This window comes from Branchiostoma floridae, chromosome 13 (assembly GCF_000003815.2).
Source record: "Branchiostoma floridae strain S238N-H82 chromosome 13, Bfl_VNyyK, whole genome shotgun sequence".
In the NCBI taxonomy this organism is placed as follows: domain Eukaryota; kingdom Metazoa; phylum Chordata; class Leptocardii; order Amphioxiformes; family Branchiostomatidae; genus Branchiostoma; species Branchiostoma floridae.
In genome coordinates this window covers 10,584,014-10,600,803 of record NC_049991.1, presented here as the reverse complement: position 1 = coordinate 10,600,803, position 16,790 = coordinate 10,584,014, and the positions used below count along the sequence as shown (strand labels likewise).

Below are 16,790 nucleotides of genomic sequence, written 5' to 3'. Positions count from 1 at the left end.
TCTATACTTTTGTTATGAAGATCTTATGTTTTTTGTCTGCAGTGGAAAAATTCAAACAGGGAAATTTATCAACTGGTAGTAAGCACCTAAAGGGTCTCGTCGTTGAAGGACAAAATGGCGGCGGTTGGGAGGTTGGGCAGTGCGGCCATCAGGTCGTTTCTGTGGCGGAGAACAGCTCTTCTCAGCTCCGTACGGTGTCGTAAGTACACTAACTACATCCTCAAGATTATATACGACGATATCATGGTACAAGATGGTAGCAAATATCAAGGGGTACCACTTTTCTTTGATGTCAACTTTGGGTAAAAAAAATCGCACTTTTTCCAGCTTTCCAACTGGTTGGTTATTAATGATTTTTGTTTGACCTTTCCTGGTTATCCTACTAGAATGGATGAAGTTTACTTAAGTCTTCATAACTTATGTTCATTGCGTCAAATGGCAAGAATTGTTTTTATTTTTTTCCTATATGCTTTTGGACAGATGAGGACAATGTGGCACTGCATAATTAATATATATTTATATATATTATTATGATATTTAAGCCACATACACAGTACAGACAGAATTTAAAGGTAGTCTTTTCTTTTACCTCCCTGACCGAAGTCATGTACCCATTTTTACATCTGGGTGAAGTGAGGAAAGGCACAATGTCGGAGGCACGGCGGGTATTGAACTTGGGAGTTACAGATTCCGACCCAAACACTACTAGTTACGCCACGAACAACGCCACAATTGTACTTAGTATTTGTATGTCACTGACAATGATGAATGCCACCAGTGTCCAAGGATGAGATGCCAGGCCCGTACCCCAGGACCCCAGAAGAGTGGGCTGCTGCTGCTAAGAAGTACGGCATGAGGGTGGAGGACTACCAGCCCTACCCTGATGACGGGACGGGGTACGGAGACTATCCCATGTTACCTGAGGAAGGTGCGGAGTCCCAGGATCCATGGGTCGACTGGGACGACAACTGGCACAGAAGGAACTATGGAGACGTTGTAAGTTTTTTTTAAAAGAATATTTTCTAACAAACTGAAACCTTCCTGTTAATCTTATATACAAAATTTTAACCACGGACATCAATCGAAGAATTTCTCTTCATCTGATTATGACATACTATATTAAAGGTGGTTTGAATTCCCTTGTTCAAACCAGGAATACTCCAATCCTCTTGTTTGAATATACATGTATTGTAGTGCTATCCCTTTGATGATATCGTTTTCAAGCATTATGTACTGTAATAATGTAGTCAGTGTTTGTGTTAGGACAAACTAGTCTATTTTGTTATTTCAGCCACATGTTCACAGTGATGCATACACCAGGCAAAGGGTCAACCCCAGCCAGAAATATGTGGTGCCCTGGTGAGTACTGCACAGTTTCATGATCACAATCCTCAAAGATATGTTAAACTGTGCACTGTCACAAAAAATGTGCCAACAAGACATTTGATCTTAAAATCAAGTAATTTTTATTACTATCCAAAGATACTTATGGTCTTTATTAATTGTGAAAGGAACAATGATTGGAAAATTTGTAACTTGATTCTTTTCCTTACTGTAACGTCTGTTGTAGACCTTTTTCATTTGTCATCCTTCTAGGAAAAAAATGATTGCTGCCCTCGTCGGCTTCCTTGGCTTCAATGGTATCATGCTTTATTTTGGAGAAATGTACAAGCATATGGTACCTGTGGTAAGTATGACTTCCCTAAACTTCTGAGCATACATTGTGTGTGTGTGTGTGTGTGTTTGTGTGTTGTGAGGGGGGGGGGGGGGATATGGATGCATTTTATTATCTCTATGTGTGTTTGCGTGTTTGGGGGGTATATTGATGCAATGTATTATCTCTTCATCATTGCATTTTGGCCACCTAGGGGCCAATGTCATTTTCTACTTGAGTCAGCAAAAGCAAATGTAGTTGAACTTTCTTTTCTACTGAAGGTGACCAAAGTATGACGGTACTATCTGTTAGATTTACCTGAGACGTAAATTTTGTTGCATAACTCCGGTGCTTCAAAAGTGATGTTATGCTGTGTTACACCCAATCCCAGGCACCCAAGCAGTACCCATTCAACAACCTGTATCTGGAGAAAGGAGGGGATCCCGACAAGGCGCCAGAAGAGGAAATCAAGAACTACGAGTTCCCCAAGTCTTAATGTGCACATTCACAAGATAGAAATATACTACAGACCTGTACAATGTCTCATTTATGGAGAGGATGAAACTACCAGTGTAAATCTATAGTGTCTGAGCAGTCTGTCATGAAAATTAGTCTCAAATATCACCATGATAGACAGCTTGTTTCTTTCAGTTGTCCATATTTTGTGTGAAAGACGTGTGTGCATGATACCTATATTTGTCAAGTGGAATAAAGACGTATGTGTGCAAACATCTACTCCGTACCAAACATGTATGTGGCACAGTGGCAGATTACTCTACCTTGACATGTATAGTTTATCCATGTTTGTCTGATTGAAATAAAGTTTCAGTCTCACTTCAGTCACAGTTGTACCCATTTATTGACATGCTTTCATAGTCACATTATTAATACTTAGCCACTTTGTTATACATCACACTTTTACATTAAACTGTAGTGGCTATGCGCAGGTTTCCAGCAACATCCATTACTTAAAGATATATCTATTGGTAAGGACGGAAGAAATAAATCTATATAGGCATAGATGAAGGTGAATATCATACATTAGGTATGTCATGGTTTGGCATTGAAAGCTCAAAAGAACTCATCATCACTTACAAAACACAGAATAGTATCAAACATAACTTTCAAACATAATAAAATAAGGTCCATGCATATGTTCATGCATGATACACCAACGACTTGTTTTCTGGCTTTTATTCTGAGGTTAACAACTGCTGCAGTGTACCAATCCTCAATGTAAAATACTTTCTCCAAAGACAACCGAAATACATATCATATGCACTCTTGCACAAAATAGCACCAGTATAACCCGCATGTTCATTGTTATATCACCTTATAGTTTGGTAAAAGTTTTTTCCACATGATGCTATGTTACAGGTTGAACCCTTGGTGCAGTAGAGTTTATGTAATGTGATACCCCAGGAGACAGCCCTCTTGTGTGTCCAGTCGTCCACATGTTTGGCACGTTCCTCCGAACAGTTCCACGACAGGCTATATATGTTGGGCAGCAAGAAAAATAAGTTTTAGCTCCATATGTCTTGACAATAGCAAAATCACAACATGAATTGCCAGTGTATTGTATTGTATTAAGTTAATTTGATTATACAATCAACAGAACATAACTGAATTGTCACTTCTAAGCTAACCTCGCCTTCTATTTATTGCTGTGAGTCTTGGACACTACGAGTAGCCGGTCGAAATTAGCTGGCTGTTTAAAGAGAAGTTTCAACTCACCCCTTGGTGCCAGCAGCAGGCTGTGCTGTGGTTCTTCGCTTCTCTGAATCTCCTGAAAGACGAACCATGCAACCTGCAGTGAGTCTTTTATGTCATCATAATCGGTATTCTCATCGTGACTTATGGATTTTTTTTCTACTACCGTTACAGCCAGACTGATTTGGGTTATAATGATTTGACTATTAACATCCTCTACAACGAATGAACAGTTTACCTATTGCATCTTCTGCACTTCAGGACGGGGGCACTGTTGGTGATGACCATGTCTGTCTGTGGTCTGTCATCAGGGGAGGTCATGGTGGTCAGGTCGCTATCGGACCTGGCCAGGTGCGCGTCTGGCCGTGCGCCGGACGGAGCCGTCTGAGGCACCGCTGTTAGGAACACCTCACCGCTGTTCCAGTCCGATAGAGTCATGACGGCCGGCTGGGACATGGACCGCTCGATGCCACGGCTTCTGGACCAGGATACGCGACTCTTCAACCACCTGCAGGCAAACAGGGAAGGAAAAGGTGTTTAAAAACGTAGAAGTTCTCCTTGACTCTTCAAAGAATAAACAGTATTGTGCAGTATTGGAAAGACCGAGCAATACAGTGAAAGTAACACCGGCTTGGGCACGAGCATTAGTAGTCATCCATTGCTCGGTGCTGCATAATATTATCAGTCAGACATGGAAACTTTATAGAGGCTTTCGCGAAGGAAAGACCAAAAGGAGACCTGTCTTACCGTCTTTGTTGCTGATCCCTGTAGTGAATGTCTTCTGTAAGTTCCTTACGATGGCACCTGACTTGTCCGCGCGACCTCCGAACACTGTCCACCACTTCTCTCTTCAGTTTCTGCTCCATACACTTCTTAGCCTTCTGGTGCGTGAACAAGTCACAAAACAGCGTCCTATGTCCGCACGCCTCGCAGTCCACGTACCGAAAGTTACAGTCTTCTAGATGCGCCGCCATGTCTCTCCGCTGTAGGATGTCTTTACATCCTCTTGACTTGTAGGGACAGTCTAAGAACAGGAGCGGACACTCCTCCATGTGTTCAGCCAGGCCTCCTATGGTACACGTCCCTCCACAGCCCAAATTACACCGCATCTGTAACGCCTGAAGGGCTGACTGTAGCTCCCGTGGCGCTGGGATGAATCTGGGATGCAGAAAGTCAAATGTTAGACGATACAGTCATATACGGGCTTGTGATGACAAAGACATCAAAGACAAGACGTATCATGTGTAAGCAGCGCTAAAATGATGCAGGGGCTGAAACCACTGGCCCAGATCAGTATGCGAAGGACGTCTACAAAGAAACATTAGAAAATAGTTCATTCTGTTTATCACATACACCGTACGGTGTTCTTACCTTTCTATGAATGGAGTGGAGCAAACCGGACAGACGGCGGAGGTGAGGCGTTTCCGTGACACGCAGTCCTGACAGAAGACGTGCTGACAGTGTGCCATGACAGGGTCCAGCAGTACCATGTTACACAGGGGACAGATGAGAGACTCGTCCACATCTCCTACCACACTGGTCAACTCTACACCCATCCTGGACCGGGAGAAACGGAACATTAGAAGAGCACATCTAAACGAAAAGTTACATACATATCAAGGGGCAAATCCTCAACCACAGCCTGGTCAGCTCCCTACTCCCATCCAACTCTACAACCATGCTCTACAACCATCCAACTCTACTACCATCCAACTCTACACCCATCCTAGACAGTAGGAACGGAACATAAGATAAGATAAGAAGAATACATCTACACGAAACACATACATGTAGGGGCAAATGCTCATCTACTTCCTCAACCACAGCCTGGTCAACTCACTACTCCCATCCAACTCTACACCCCCATTCTGGTCGGTAGGAACGGAACTGTCCTACTTTGAAATGTACATATAATCTATCAGGACGGGTCTTTGTAGTTTGTCCCGTCAAAAGTTTTGCAAAACAACACGTTGAAATATTTATCTTGATTGAATTTGGTCGCCACAAAAATGCCTTTGGACAGTCCTTCAAAAAGAACCATTCTCTTTCGTGCACAAAGACCAAGAGAGTAGAATTTATCAACGGGACGTGAACGGGTACTGGAAAAATAAACCTTTCTTCATGTTTCAAGTAGCCTGGTCTTTAAACGATAAAACGGCATTCAAGTGGCAGAGGCCATCAGCATGGCGTCTCTAATCAACAATATATGAGGATTGATGTGTTTGTACATTATATATGGCCCTATCACCCCACTGTGAACAAGCGTTTGAGGCGGAACCCATGGCCAGTTAAGGAAAGTGTTTCCATTCTAACGTGCTCAGAAATATTAGTACTATAAAAAAGTACTATTGATGTAAACATTTGTTTTGTTTACCGATAACAATGTTGACAGCGACTTCTCCCTCTGCTTACTTTAGTAACGCCCCTTTTAAAACATACACTGGATAAACACCTGATTCTGTATTGTCCGCACGTTTGTGTTAAGTGACATTCCATTTTGTTGAATGTAAGGCTACAGTTACACACTCAACCTTATGTATATGGGTAAACAACTTTAACCTTGAAAGCAAGCACACACCAACAAGCAAACATTAGAAAAGGATTGTCATTTTTTCACACAAGAAGCGCAGTTTTGAGAACGTGCCTAATGAGTCTTGGCATAAAACAAATTTGGGCATCAGACTAACCCTCTACGGGTCAGTACGTGCGTTAAGAACTGTATAACGTTAAGTCACAGACACTTACCTGTGTGGAAGTCAGAGCGAAGACCAGGGAATCAAGTCAGTAGTTCAAATAGTAGAGATCTCAGGCTGTGGGGAACACTTCTTTGTGCTAGTCCTCCTGGATCAGTATGTAACAGAATCTGATCAATCAGAAAGCCGAAGATCCACGTGATTGTACACTTCAGTTCGCCGGGGCGGGCCCAACAGGTGGCACATAGGGCAGGTGTGGGCCAACTTCCGTCGTGTTGACGAACACAGAACGTTCCCAAAACACATGTGACGTCGACACCCTCGGCTGAGCCTTTTTACTAAGTCCTGCACGGCCCGAGAGTCGAGTACCTCCCCGTGTATGGGACACCCAAAATCCGCCACTGTTGACAAAATCTCGATCTGAAAGCCTAACTGGCCAGACAACAAATAGGGTTTGAATAGTCGCTAGGTAACGCGCGTCATTTGATCGGACTCCCATTCACGACTCGGGGCGAGTAGGTCAACAGGTTGTACGGACCCGGCTCGTGTGTTAGCTGGAAATATGGCAACCCTAGAAACAGGGGACGATCATTTGACGGATCAGCGGCATATCTGTTTATCGGTGGTTACAACCGTAGCGTGTTCTGGTATAACCCATAACTTTTCTATACACGTGACGCGCATGTGTGCCCGTGAAAGAACAGGAAATATCCGTGCTATGGGATATCTTGGTTACCCGTTTAATCTCACATTGCCCAGCAGTTTCTGTGGTTACCCCTTGAGCGACAGAAGGTAAAAGGTACTAAGCACAAAGCTCCACAACACAAACAATCACAGGTATCCTAGCTTAGGGTGCAGAAGAAAGGAAAATATATGGTTCAAAGGTTAGTTTGAACAGTATAAAGATACATTCGTTAATTGGCCAGGGGCCCAGTAAGCCAATTGTTACCGACAAGAATAGGTTGATCAATGTGTTTGCGCGGAACAGTTATTCTGACAAGTTCTGTGCAATTAAGTTCCAATTACCGACCACCTCGAAATGTTAAAGGTTTTGCCCAAGTTAAACACTCGTCTGGTGAATTTTTCTGTCCTTAGACGGACATTTACATCACCTGGTAACAGTACCTTCAACAGCCGCACGGACGACGCCCCCAACTCATGGATAAGATTTCCTCATTTTACAGTCTTACCTTCAGAGAACCATTTCTTACACTCACTCCTCCTGTTAACTTATTTTCTTTCATGCTTTCAATCTTTCATAATTATAAACCTCGTGGGAGAACAGTGCAATAACATTACAAGTAACAACCAACAGCTTCCTGTTGCGGGGACGGTAAGATATCGTGAATAGGACCCTACAGGTGGCGGAGTTCCCCAGAATTAATCTCTTTAAAGGGACGATGACCTGCATGTGCCAGTCACATTGCATACAAGATGCGAGGAGCCTGTTATACGTCATATATCCGTAACTCCAGTATCCTTTGGGTTAGAGGAGCTATAGCAAGAGTAGGACAAATACCGATAGGTGCAAGGCCCATCATCCCTAAAATGCCCAATGCTAGGAATATCCACTCGGTTGGTCACTCATACTCACTCTCTTGCACTCCCTCACTGACTCATTAACTCACTCTCACTCATCTTACTCACTCAGTTTTGTTATTCTGTTCAATGTTTGAGGAAAACAAAAAAGCAGGAGTGAGCCCACAGTATGATTAATATAAATTGTATTTCAAGATGAGTGTGGATGTTGCTGTCTGCAAAATAATCAATAAAAACACACTGATTCTTCAGAACAGTTTATTAAATCAGTTTATGTACAACCCTGTTCACAGAATCTCACAGATATGAATACAAAACTGAAATCTCACAACAATTCCTCAGATAGAATAGTCTTTTTTTGCACAAAATATCTCTGCCACAAAAAAATTGTAGAATTAATGTACATATGAATTCCTCTTTATCATGTATTCAGTGACATTTTGGCCTTGAACAGGATGAGAAATAGGGTATTTGAAAATACATATACCACAGAATTCAACCCACAAACATAATAATTTCTATACAGATTTGTGAAGTAAAAACCCCAAACCACACCATGTCTGTATTTTACACCAAGTCCAATGACTTATCTCTGGGACAAACTAATGATATACACATTCATATGCAATGTAGTCTTACATAGAGAGAAGTCACTAGATGAGATAGTAGTTACAGTCTGTTCAAAAACTTTTCAGTTTTGAGTCAAACTGCCGGCTGCTTTTGGGGGTTACCAAAGCTTGCAACCTAATACATATTGTAAGACGAACAGATACAAATACAGTTTACTGTTAAGTAACATATATTCTTTGAAAAGTAAACTTAAGAGATCTCAAAATCAGTTTGTTTTCCCAGGGACTAAATTCTCTAGAGTTGCAGTATATGCAATGCAAAGATGTACAACTATCAAGTTTCTTCCAAGCTTCAAAAACTCAGCAAATATGTACAAAATAATAGAACACCGGTGCAGAAACAAGTATATTCAGGTGTATAGCTTTTCTCTATCTAAGTCTTCAGATCAATTCTGAGCTGATCACAGCAGCACTGGTGGCTTTGGCTCCTCCACATGTGTTGTCTCTTCACTCTGCGGAATTATCTGGGGTCTGGGGAGAGGGAAAGAAGAGTCAATCCTGGTACAAATTTCGTGCAAGCAACAGAAATATGACTGTAAATCAGGGAATATTTAAATTTGTAATTTGTAATTGTAATTTCTGTCTGTATCTGTTCTTCAGTTGTATCTGTTTTTCAGTTGTCTGTGCTTGATTTTTGTGTAAAAATTTATGAAGTAACGCTTACCCCTCCGTCCTTCTCCGGATGTCCGTTCACTTTCTCCTCCCCATCTTCCTCCATGATCACCTCACCCTGAAATAACACAACTAATCTTAACTTTCCTTCAAAACAGATGGTTTATAATGCACATATTCCAGACTACTATATAATTATGTATTTCCTTTATGTCCCACCCCACCCCCTCCCAAAAAATGTTATGTCTATTCCATGTATTTGTTTGCCCTTACCTGTAGTTCATTCTCCTTCTTCAGGGCTTCGTTCCTCTTGGCCTCCTTTGCTGCTCTGTCCTTCTTCTCCGCCTCAATTGCTTCATAGAATTCCTGAAGGAACACAAATTCAGATTTGTATAAGCATCAACATCTTCTGGAGATACTCTAATGTGTACCTTTAAAGTCTTACAACATCCCAAGCTTAATGACAAAAAAAGGGTCAAATCTTGATCTTGCTTTTTTTATCTAACAGTCAACATTGACATCTTGCCTCATCCTGTTGTCTTTGTCTCCTATTATTTCACAATTCTTCCTGATGGCTAAGTCTTCAATACTCCAACAAGTCCACTAGTTCCACGTATGCTAACCATACTTTAGTATTGACTACAGATTTCCTCTCCCCATTTTTTGGCCACGCCTCAGGGGTGAGCCAAATGGTACATCATTGTATCTGCTGTTTCCTCCTGACTCCTCCCATCTCACCTTCTCAGCCCGTGCCACCAGGTCCTCCTCCGGCTCATCGCCCTCGCCCTCCCGCTCCGCGTGATCGTCCCCGCCGCCTCCCTGCTCGCTCTTACTGCGCTCCTTCAGTCTCATCTCCCTGTGCCGGGACTCCAGGATCTTCTCACGCTTGGTCTCGCGCTCAAACATCTGTGGGACAACACAGGAGGTTAGCACTAGTCAGTTCTCCTCTACCTAAGTTCTTCTTCTGTACTCCAAGAAGTAGATTTAAATATCATCTTAGCACATTTAACAGCAGTGTTTTAATATTCCCTCTCATGACAAAATTAGGACATTGTAGGAAAATTGATATATGATATCTTTTCTTTAATATTCACAAGGGAAGAGAATTATAACAAATAAACTTGCTTTGGGTGTAATGTGTCAGGAATGAGATTAGGAGTGTTGTGAAAGTTTTTCAAGTTGTTACATTCGGACTCACCGCTGTGACCAGGACTTTCTCATTACGCGGCATGACACACAGTCCGTCCGAGAGCTCCAGCAGGGTGGTTGTACCGCTGTGAGAACCACACGCCAGCCAGCGCCCATTGTCCTGGACACGTACGCTGTGCAGGGCTTCATCACACACCTGCAGGAACGAGAACACATGTATCAGGTGTCTGGAGTACGTTTATCTGATTCAAGTCTAACTTATGAAAGCAATTATATCATTATAATGAGCCAAACCAGAATTCCATTTTTCCAAGTTACACCACTTCTGCTTTTAAGTACATCTTGAGAATCTGCAATATTCACGTAACTGTGGACACACATCAAAATAAAGAAACAAACACAACAATTTATCACAAGACCTCTTTTTTCACAGAGATAAAATTACATTGGCTACTAAGATAAGAATTTATCGACATGGTTGTACCTGGAGACTAAGGGTGGGGTCCTTCTGTTTGAACAGGTAGTCCCAGACATCTAAGGTGCCGTCCATCTTGGTAGTGAAGAAGACAGCAGGACGGACAGGGCTCCAACACCCGTCAGTCAGGTACGACGTGTGGTATCTGTGGGAGAGAGGGCATGCCGTGAGTTGATGCTGAAAGACTAAACATATAGTGAGGTACTGAAGAGTACAATTATGCATACAATCAATCACTTTATCATCATTTTCTAAATGATTACATGTTTTAACTCTACAGCTAAAACTATAAGATATAGTTGAATGTATCTTTTACACAAATGTTTCCTTGCCAGTTTTTTTGCCCTAGGTGGACATGTAATAGCACGGTGCATAGGAACCAAACAGGGGAAAAATGACATCTGGCGCCCCAAACTACTTTAAGCTCTCTACAGTAATCATATAACTTTGTATGACTACTTTGGTCCACATGATAGATGATTCTCTGATATCCTCAGACCAGATCTAAAGGGAAAGAAAACAAACATTAACATTAAAACATACAATTTCTACAGCCTTCAATTATCCCACTCACAACAAATAAATGACCTTCAAGACAAAAATTCTTAAATCATGACCCCACATACCCTTGCAGTCCAGTCACCAACTGTCAGGAAGTTCTTAGGGAAGAACGGGTTTCTCTGTGGGAAAATAAGAAAAAGATCATGATCTCGATTGGACTCAAGCTTTATATATATGCTTTGTGAAGACTTTTAGCTCACAGCTTTTTAATTATTTTTGAAGAACAATTAAGTTCTAATGCTAACCTGTAGTGCGTAGATGGGCCCATGGTGACCAGTGTACAGGGCTACGATCTTGTCTGCCGGAGTCTTTGCCTTCCTGTTACAGTTCACCACCGACCCTTGCTCTGTACCGACCATGAACTTGGTGGGCTGAAATAACAAACATCAAGTATAGAATCAATTCATAAAAGTAGGGTACATTAATAAATTGACTTCACTTTAAAACAATAAGCCTTACTAAACATCATGGACCTCACATTAGAATGTTCCATAACCTGGTTTTCAGCACCAAGGACATGGCACATAGGCAGATTCCTGCAGAAAGTCACTTAAACTGTCTTCTTTGTGAGTTAAATGCATTAAAAACTTTATATATATGACATATACCAAACCATTGTCCTATTTGCTAGATAACTATACTATAAGTATAACAATAGAAAAACTCCAATCACTTCAATTCTCAACAACTTTGAATCTTAGTGTTAAAAGATCATGAGTAGGTTCTGTACCATGGTGGGTTCATATTCCAGTGAGATGGCACCCAGGGCATTGTCAATGTTCATCTTCTTGGTGGGATCCAAGATCAGCTTCTCCGTGGGCTCACCCAGCTTACGAGTGTCCCACCACAGGACCTGCAACCAGAGGGGAAATTTCAGAATTACCGTAGTCAGGACTGTTGTCTAGTTCGGTGACCCTGGCTGTGTGTGCTGAACAGCCAAATTGATAAATAAATACACAAATCTACAGGATACACATGGTGAGAACATTTGAGTGTTTTTATTCAGCTGGTACTTTTCCTTCAAGACATAGAAGAAGGGATGGACATAAAAAAAGTCATTTCAAAAATTGTTAAGGCAAAACAAAATTATTTTAAGACTAGCGTCCCTGAAACAAATTAAAAACTCCCAGGACGACACAAGGCTACAAACATATCTTTTCAAACATGCTTTGTGACAGAACCCCTAAAAAGGTTCCATAGAATCTTGTTCGCCCCTACCTGTCCATCAGTGGAGGCTGTGAAACACTCAGTGCCAGTCTTGGACTGTAACCAGATGACCTTGTACACGGGGTCGCGGTGAGAGTGTTCCACCAATGACAGCTCCACGGGCTGGCTGCCCTTCCGCGTGTCCCAGTACGCGATCTGGCCGTTGTAGCAGCCCCCCATGAGGATGTGGGAGTCCTTCGGGTTGTACTCCAGACACACCAGGGGGGAGACAGGCTTCAGGGTCATCTCAGGCTTGTTGGGGTTCTCTGTGTGCGGGAGGGGGGCACAAGTACATGTCAGTAAAGGTAACCTGTGTAAAGGCATCTCTGCCCATTGCCCTCCATGATTAAAAACTGTTAGCTATTTAAAAACAGACTTTATGGTAATTAGATAACTTTGATTAGATTATGTACCATTGTGGGTTGAACTTCATATTCCAGTGAGATGGCACCCAGCTATTTGAATCCACTGATCCACTATTTCTGGTCTTTGGTGTAACTAGGACTCCATGTTTTTATGTAATGATAATAAGTAGAGCACCTATGCCCAATGATAGTTGATGTAACTAGAATTCAATATTACTATGCAATGATGATAAGTAGAGAACCTACATGTATGGCCAATGACAGTTGACTTACCAATATCCCAGATATAGGAGTCCAGACTGGTGTCAGGGGAGGAACGCTGGAACTCCAGGTTGGAGTAGGCCACCGCCAGCTTCTTAGCACCATCTGGGTACCAGGACAGATGGGTCGCTGTGCGCTTGATCTCATTGGGATCTCTGGAATACATGAGCATGAATGATACAATTAGTAACAGTCATAGCCTAACATTGCTACACCTCACTTGCAAACACTACTAAGTATTAATCATAATGTGTAGTTGATATAAATAAGCTTAAAATATAGTTTCGATCTTCTTTAAACTTTTTACCTGAAGACGTTGATGGTTTTGGCGGATGACGGCTCTTCTGCGGACTCCTGTGTCGTGTCATCAAAATATTCCTCGTAGATGTCAATGGCATTGTTTTGCCTGATGCAGTGTTCCATGACCTGGTGTGTGATAGGGAAGATACGTCAAGACTTGAACACAATTCATGATGAAAAATTAAAAGGTTTTAGCCACATGCAAGTTACAGCTACTTCAAAATGACATTTGAATACAAGGTTTAGATTACAGATTTTAAATTGATGCTATCTGTCTAAATCATGTAACAATTTTTTGTTTTTTGCTGTGTTTTGTAGTTAAGAATTGGTCTTGAGTAAAAGCTGACTGCAATTTCCAACTGTTAACAGAAACTCATGCAAATTTGGTAGCCCCTACGTCTAAATATATGAGATACACTTGGGGCTTCGATCTGTATATGAGATTTCTACATACTTGACATTATGATACTCACACTGCCCAGCTGCAGGATGGTGTTGACATACATCTCATCCTTCTCCACCTTTTTACGGTATCGGATGGTCTGTTCCACTTCCTGTGGGTTCACGTCCTTGGGCCAGCCGCCCTCCACATGGTTCACCCCGCGACTCTCCGACTCAAAACGTTCTGTGTTCACCTGTGGGTAGGGAGAAAAGGAGACATTTACTTAACAGTCACAGTCATAGGGTTACTCCTGGACCAGCTTTGAATTATTTTCTGTCCCAGTCATAGTTTGGGAGCCCAATTTTTTTATTTTTGTCGTTAAATCAGTCATTTTAAGCTCATGAAAATACATTTTCATCAGTTACATCAATTGGTTACAGTTCAGATTTTTTTGATGGACAGGCTAAAATTTCTGTATGTGCCAAGAAGCCGTACAAGAATGGAGGAGACTCAGGAGACAGTTCCTGGAGGAGTGAGCTAGTTTTAAGGCTTGAAGCTCAATAACAAAATTAGAAACAACAATTTTTTTCAGATGTCTTATGAGAGCTGTTCTGCTGACCTCATGTTCAGACATCTCCTGTGCACACTGTATCCCAGAGTCACATGGGTCCTTCTCGATGAAGTCGTGGACGAGCTTGTCGTCCGGCGCCAGGTCAACGTGCAACTCCGCGGGGCGGTCCGAGAAGTTACACTGCCGGCCGAACTCGAGCCTCTTCTTGGTGTAGACGTACACAATCTCCATGGCTGGGTCTGTGCCGGGCTAGACGGGGGGAGAAGATTCTACGCTGCACCTGTGGTAACATACACAGAGGTAGAATATTATCATGTGGCATGGTATTCTACACTACACCTGTTGTAACAAACATTTCTATGTGGTGATGGCAGGAAACTTATAAACCTCGGTCTGTTGTAAGATTAGGAGAATGCAAAACATTGTGGCCCAACTTGGATTATCTGGATACATTTGAAACATCTAAATGAGTTTCTGTCCGTCACTATTTCCACTATACTTTTGATAGAACAGCACTCAGCATCTTGAATCATTAATTTCTTTTTAAAGCATGTCTTTGATTTGGCCATTCTATCAATACTTTTGCTTCTTGAGTTACGAAGAAAACTTCAGAGAGGGCCAAAGTGGACGAAATAGAGTACAAATGTTCCTTTGAGCGCAATACATTTGTGTAAATTCTCCAAGTAAGACGGTGAGGTAATAACTTTCACCTACAGGCAAATAGCCATGTTTTCCCATTCCCATCGGCATCAAAATTCACTTTTGACTTCCAAACATTTCCCAAAGATCACCCTTACAATCACAACTCTGAATTTTCTGAAACCAGACATAATTTTCAGAGGCTGACGATGCTAATTTTTTAGTACAAAATATGATTCCTTGTTGTCAAGAAACATGATAGTTGTTTCTAGGTCAGGGAGGGAGGGGGGCCTTGACGATCTGACGACTAAAACATTTTCCCTCGTTTGACAACAGCTGTGTGGTCTATTTGGCAAAAATATTGAAAAGAACAGAAAACTTACCGATTGCAGTGGCAGCGCCTCTTGCTTACAACAGCCCTGCCGCTAAAAACTCTTGTTAAAATCCTCCCCTAAGTTCAGAACTTCTTGCTATTGTGTTTAGAGATCCAAGATGGCGCCTTCTCCTTGGAACCACAATGTTGCGGTTGCTACGCGACGGCTCGGGCGTGCTACAGCGACACCTAGTAAATCATATCCAAACTGCAACTAAAAATATCTTGTTTCGTAACGCGTGACGCACTTCCAAACTCTCTTCACACAAAAAGCTACTATGCCCACAGCTAGTTACAAGTTAGCACTAATAATTTGACACCAGGAGTACGATGATAATCGTCCCTAGTAAGCAAGATGAATATTTATCAACAGTTTAGAATTAATAAAATCTACAAAATCAGAAACCTAAATTTAACTGTCAACCATATGCATTATCTGCCTTAGAATAAAATGCCATAATACAACTGCACACACACACATCCCCATTCTGCAATCATCCAGGAGCCCTAGATTATTATCCTAGATACCAGCCGATCTCAATAACATCTATGGTGAGCGTTTATCTTAGCCTGAGTACATCCTTCATAGTGACTACTGGCTCAATACTTTTGCTTGCTAACATGGTACTTAGTACTCACACTACGTTTATCAGGTTCTAACTCAGGGGAACTGCTTTAAAATTCCTTGGGGGAATGTTGGCCCTAGAGCGAGAAGATGGGCTGTATATATCCTGGAAACAGTCTGGCATCCAGGCTATAAATTACAAGTAGCTCGATTTTCAGCATTATGAATGTTTGTCCCTATCAAAAAGCAGGAAAATACACATTACCAACAAATCCAAACTGACTGAGCTTATAACAAATTACAGGATTTTGCCAAGTAACAGGATTTTCCATGTTATATATGCGATCACACAAGCAATTTCATCATCAACATCGCGGGCTGCTTGCCCAGACCAGGTCCACTCTCTCCTTCCAGACGTTTCCTTCCAGACAAGCAATTTCACAATGATGCATTTGTTCACAGTGGACTTTTATTCTATTGGTGGGATGTTAGGAAATGTTCCATATTTTCTATACACATTTCATTTTAGCTCACACAGACCAATTGATAGTTTACCAATGGTCAATACATACACCTGTTGTTTTTGTCTTTTTTACTTTGCATGCTGTGATGGGATTTTTTTGGTCTGCATGTCTGTACTTTCAATGGGCAGTAGGGGGTTTTGCTTGCAAGTCACAATCATGATTGTTTGCTAGAAAACCAGATACTTCATCAAACACCATGTACTTATTGTACCTTTGGGGGTCTTCTAAATAGAAACTTGCTATGCTCATAACCAAACAAAGAAATCAGAAAGAAAGTAAACTGTAATCAAAATACAGATAGGGAAGACTTTTGACAATCAAATCCATGCTTCAAAGTGACTTCTACACTATTTTTGCTGAACATTGAAACAACAAACAAATGTGTTAAAGAGTAACAACAACTTAAAGTAAGGAAACTGCTTTCTCATACTTTATTGCTTGAGACAGCAACCAGCATGCTTTCATATAACAGAATTTGCATGTAACATACTTCCTTCAAATGGAAGTATATGCATGCACTTTGATATAAATAATCATGTTAATACATGTATAACTCTATATGTACACTTCTCCATTGTCACT

At 41.6% G+C, this 16,790-nt stretch overlaps 3 protein-coding genes across 3 annotated transcripts; 1 reads left to right on the top strand and 2 right to left on the bottom strand.

Annotated features, from left to right (window-relative positions):
* The first annotated feature begins 53 nt into the window (after positions 1 to 53).
* Positions 54 to 2,493, top strand: LOC118428802 (NADH dehydrogenase [ubiquinone] 1 beta subcomplex subunit 8, mitochondrial-like). The gene is made up of 5 exons (XM_035839013.1): positions 54 to 199; positions 779 to 996; positions 1,292 to 1,359; positions 1,597 to 1,687; positions 2,046 to 2,493. The coding sequence occupies exons 1-5, from the start codon at positions 115 to 117 to the stop codon at positions 2,148 to 2,150; spliced, it is 567 nt and encodes a 188-aa protein (XP_035694906.1). The 5' UTR covers positions 54 to 114; the 3' UTR covers positions 2,151 to 2,493.
* A 1-nt stretch (position 2,494) lies between these two features.
* LOC118428801 (E3 ubiquitin-protein ligase NRDP1-like) lies at positions 2,495 to 6,692 on the bottom strand. Its single transcript, XM_035839012.1, has 6 exons — positions 6,110 to 6,692; positions 4,736 to 4,921; positions 4,112 to 4,522; positions 3,603 to 3,872; positions 3,389 to 3,440; positions 2,495 to 3,145 (listed from the first exon to the last, which is right to left on the bottom strand). Exons 2-6 carry the CDS (start codon positions 4,918 to 4,920, stop codon positions 3,056 to 3,058), a joined length of 1,008 nt encoding a protein of 335 aa, XP_035694905.1. The 5' UTR covers position 4,921; positions 6,110 to 6,692; the 3' UTR covers positions 2,495 to 3,055.
* Positions 6,693 to 7,837: 1,145 nt separating this feature from the next.
* On the bottom strand, positions 7,838 to 15,298 carry LOC118429220 (dynein intermediate chain 3, ciliary-like). The gene is made up of 16 exons (XM_035839683.1): positions 15,130 to 15,298; positions 14,156 to 14,387; positions 13,628 to 13,789; positions 13,162 to 13,280; positions 12,867 to 13,009; positions 12,241 to 12,494; positions 11,753 to 11,875; positions 11,268 to 11,393; positions 11,088 to 11,141; positions 10,922 to 10,965; positions 10,471 to 10,606; positions 10,036 to 10,182; positions 9,576 to 9,743; positions 9,111 to 9,203; positions 8,890 to 8,955; positions 7,838 to 8,696 (listed from the first exon to the last, which is right to left on the bottom strand). The coding sequence occupies exons 2-16, from the start codon at positions 14,336 to 14,338 to the stop codon at positions 8,673 to 8,675; spliced, it is 1,842 nt and encodes a 613-aa protein (XP_035695576.1). The 5' UTR covers positions 14,339 to 14,387; positions 15,130 to 15,298; the 3' UTR covers positions 7,838 to 8,672.
* Positions 15,299 to 16,790: the final 1,492 nt, after the last annotated feature.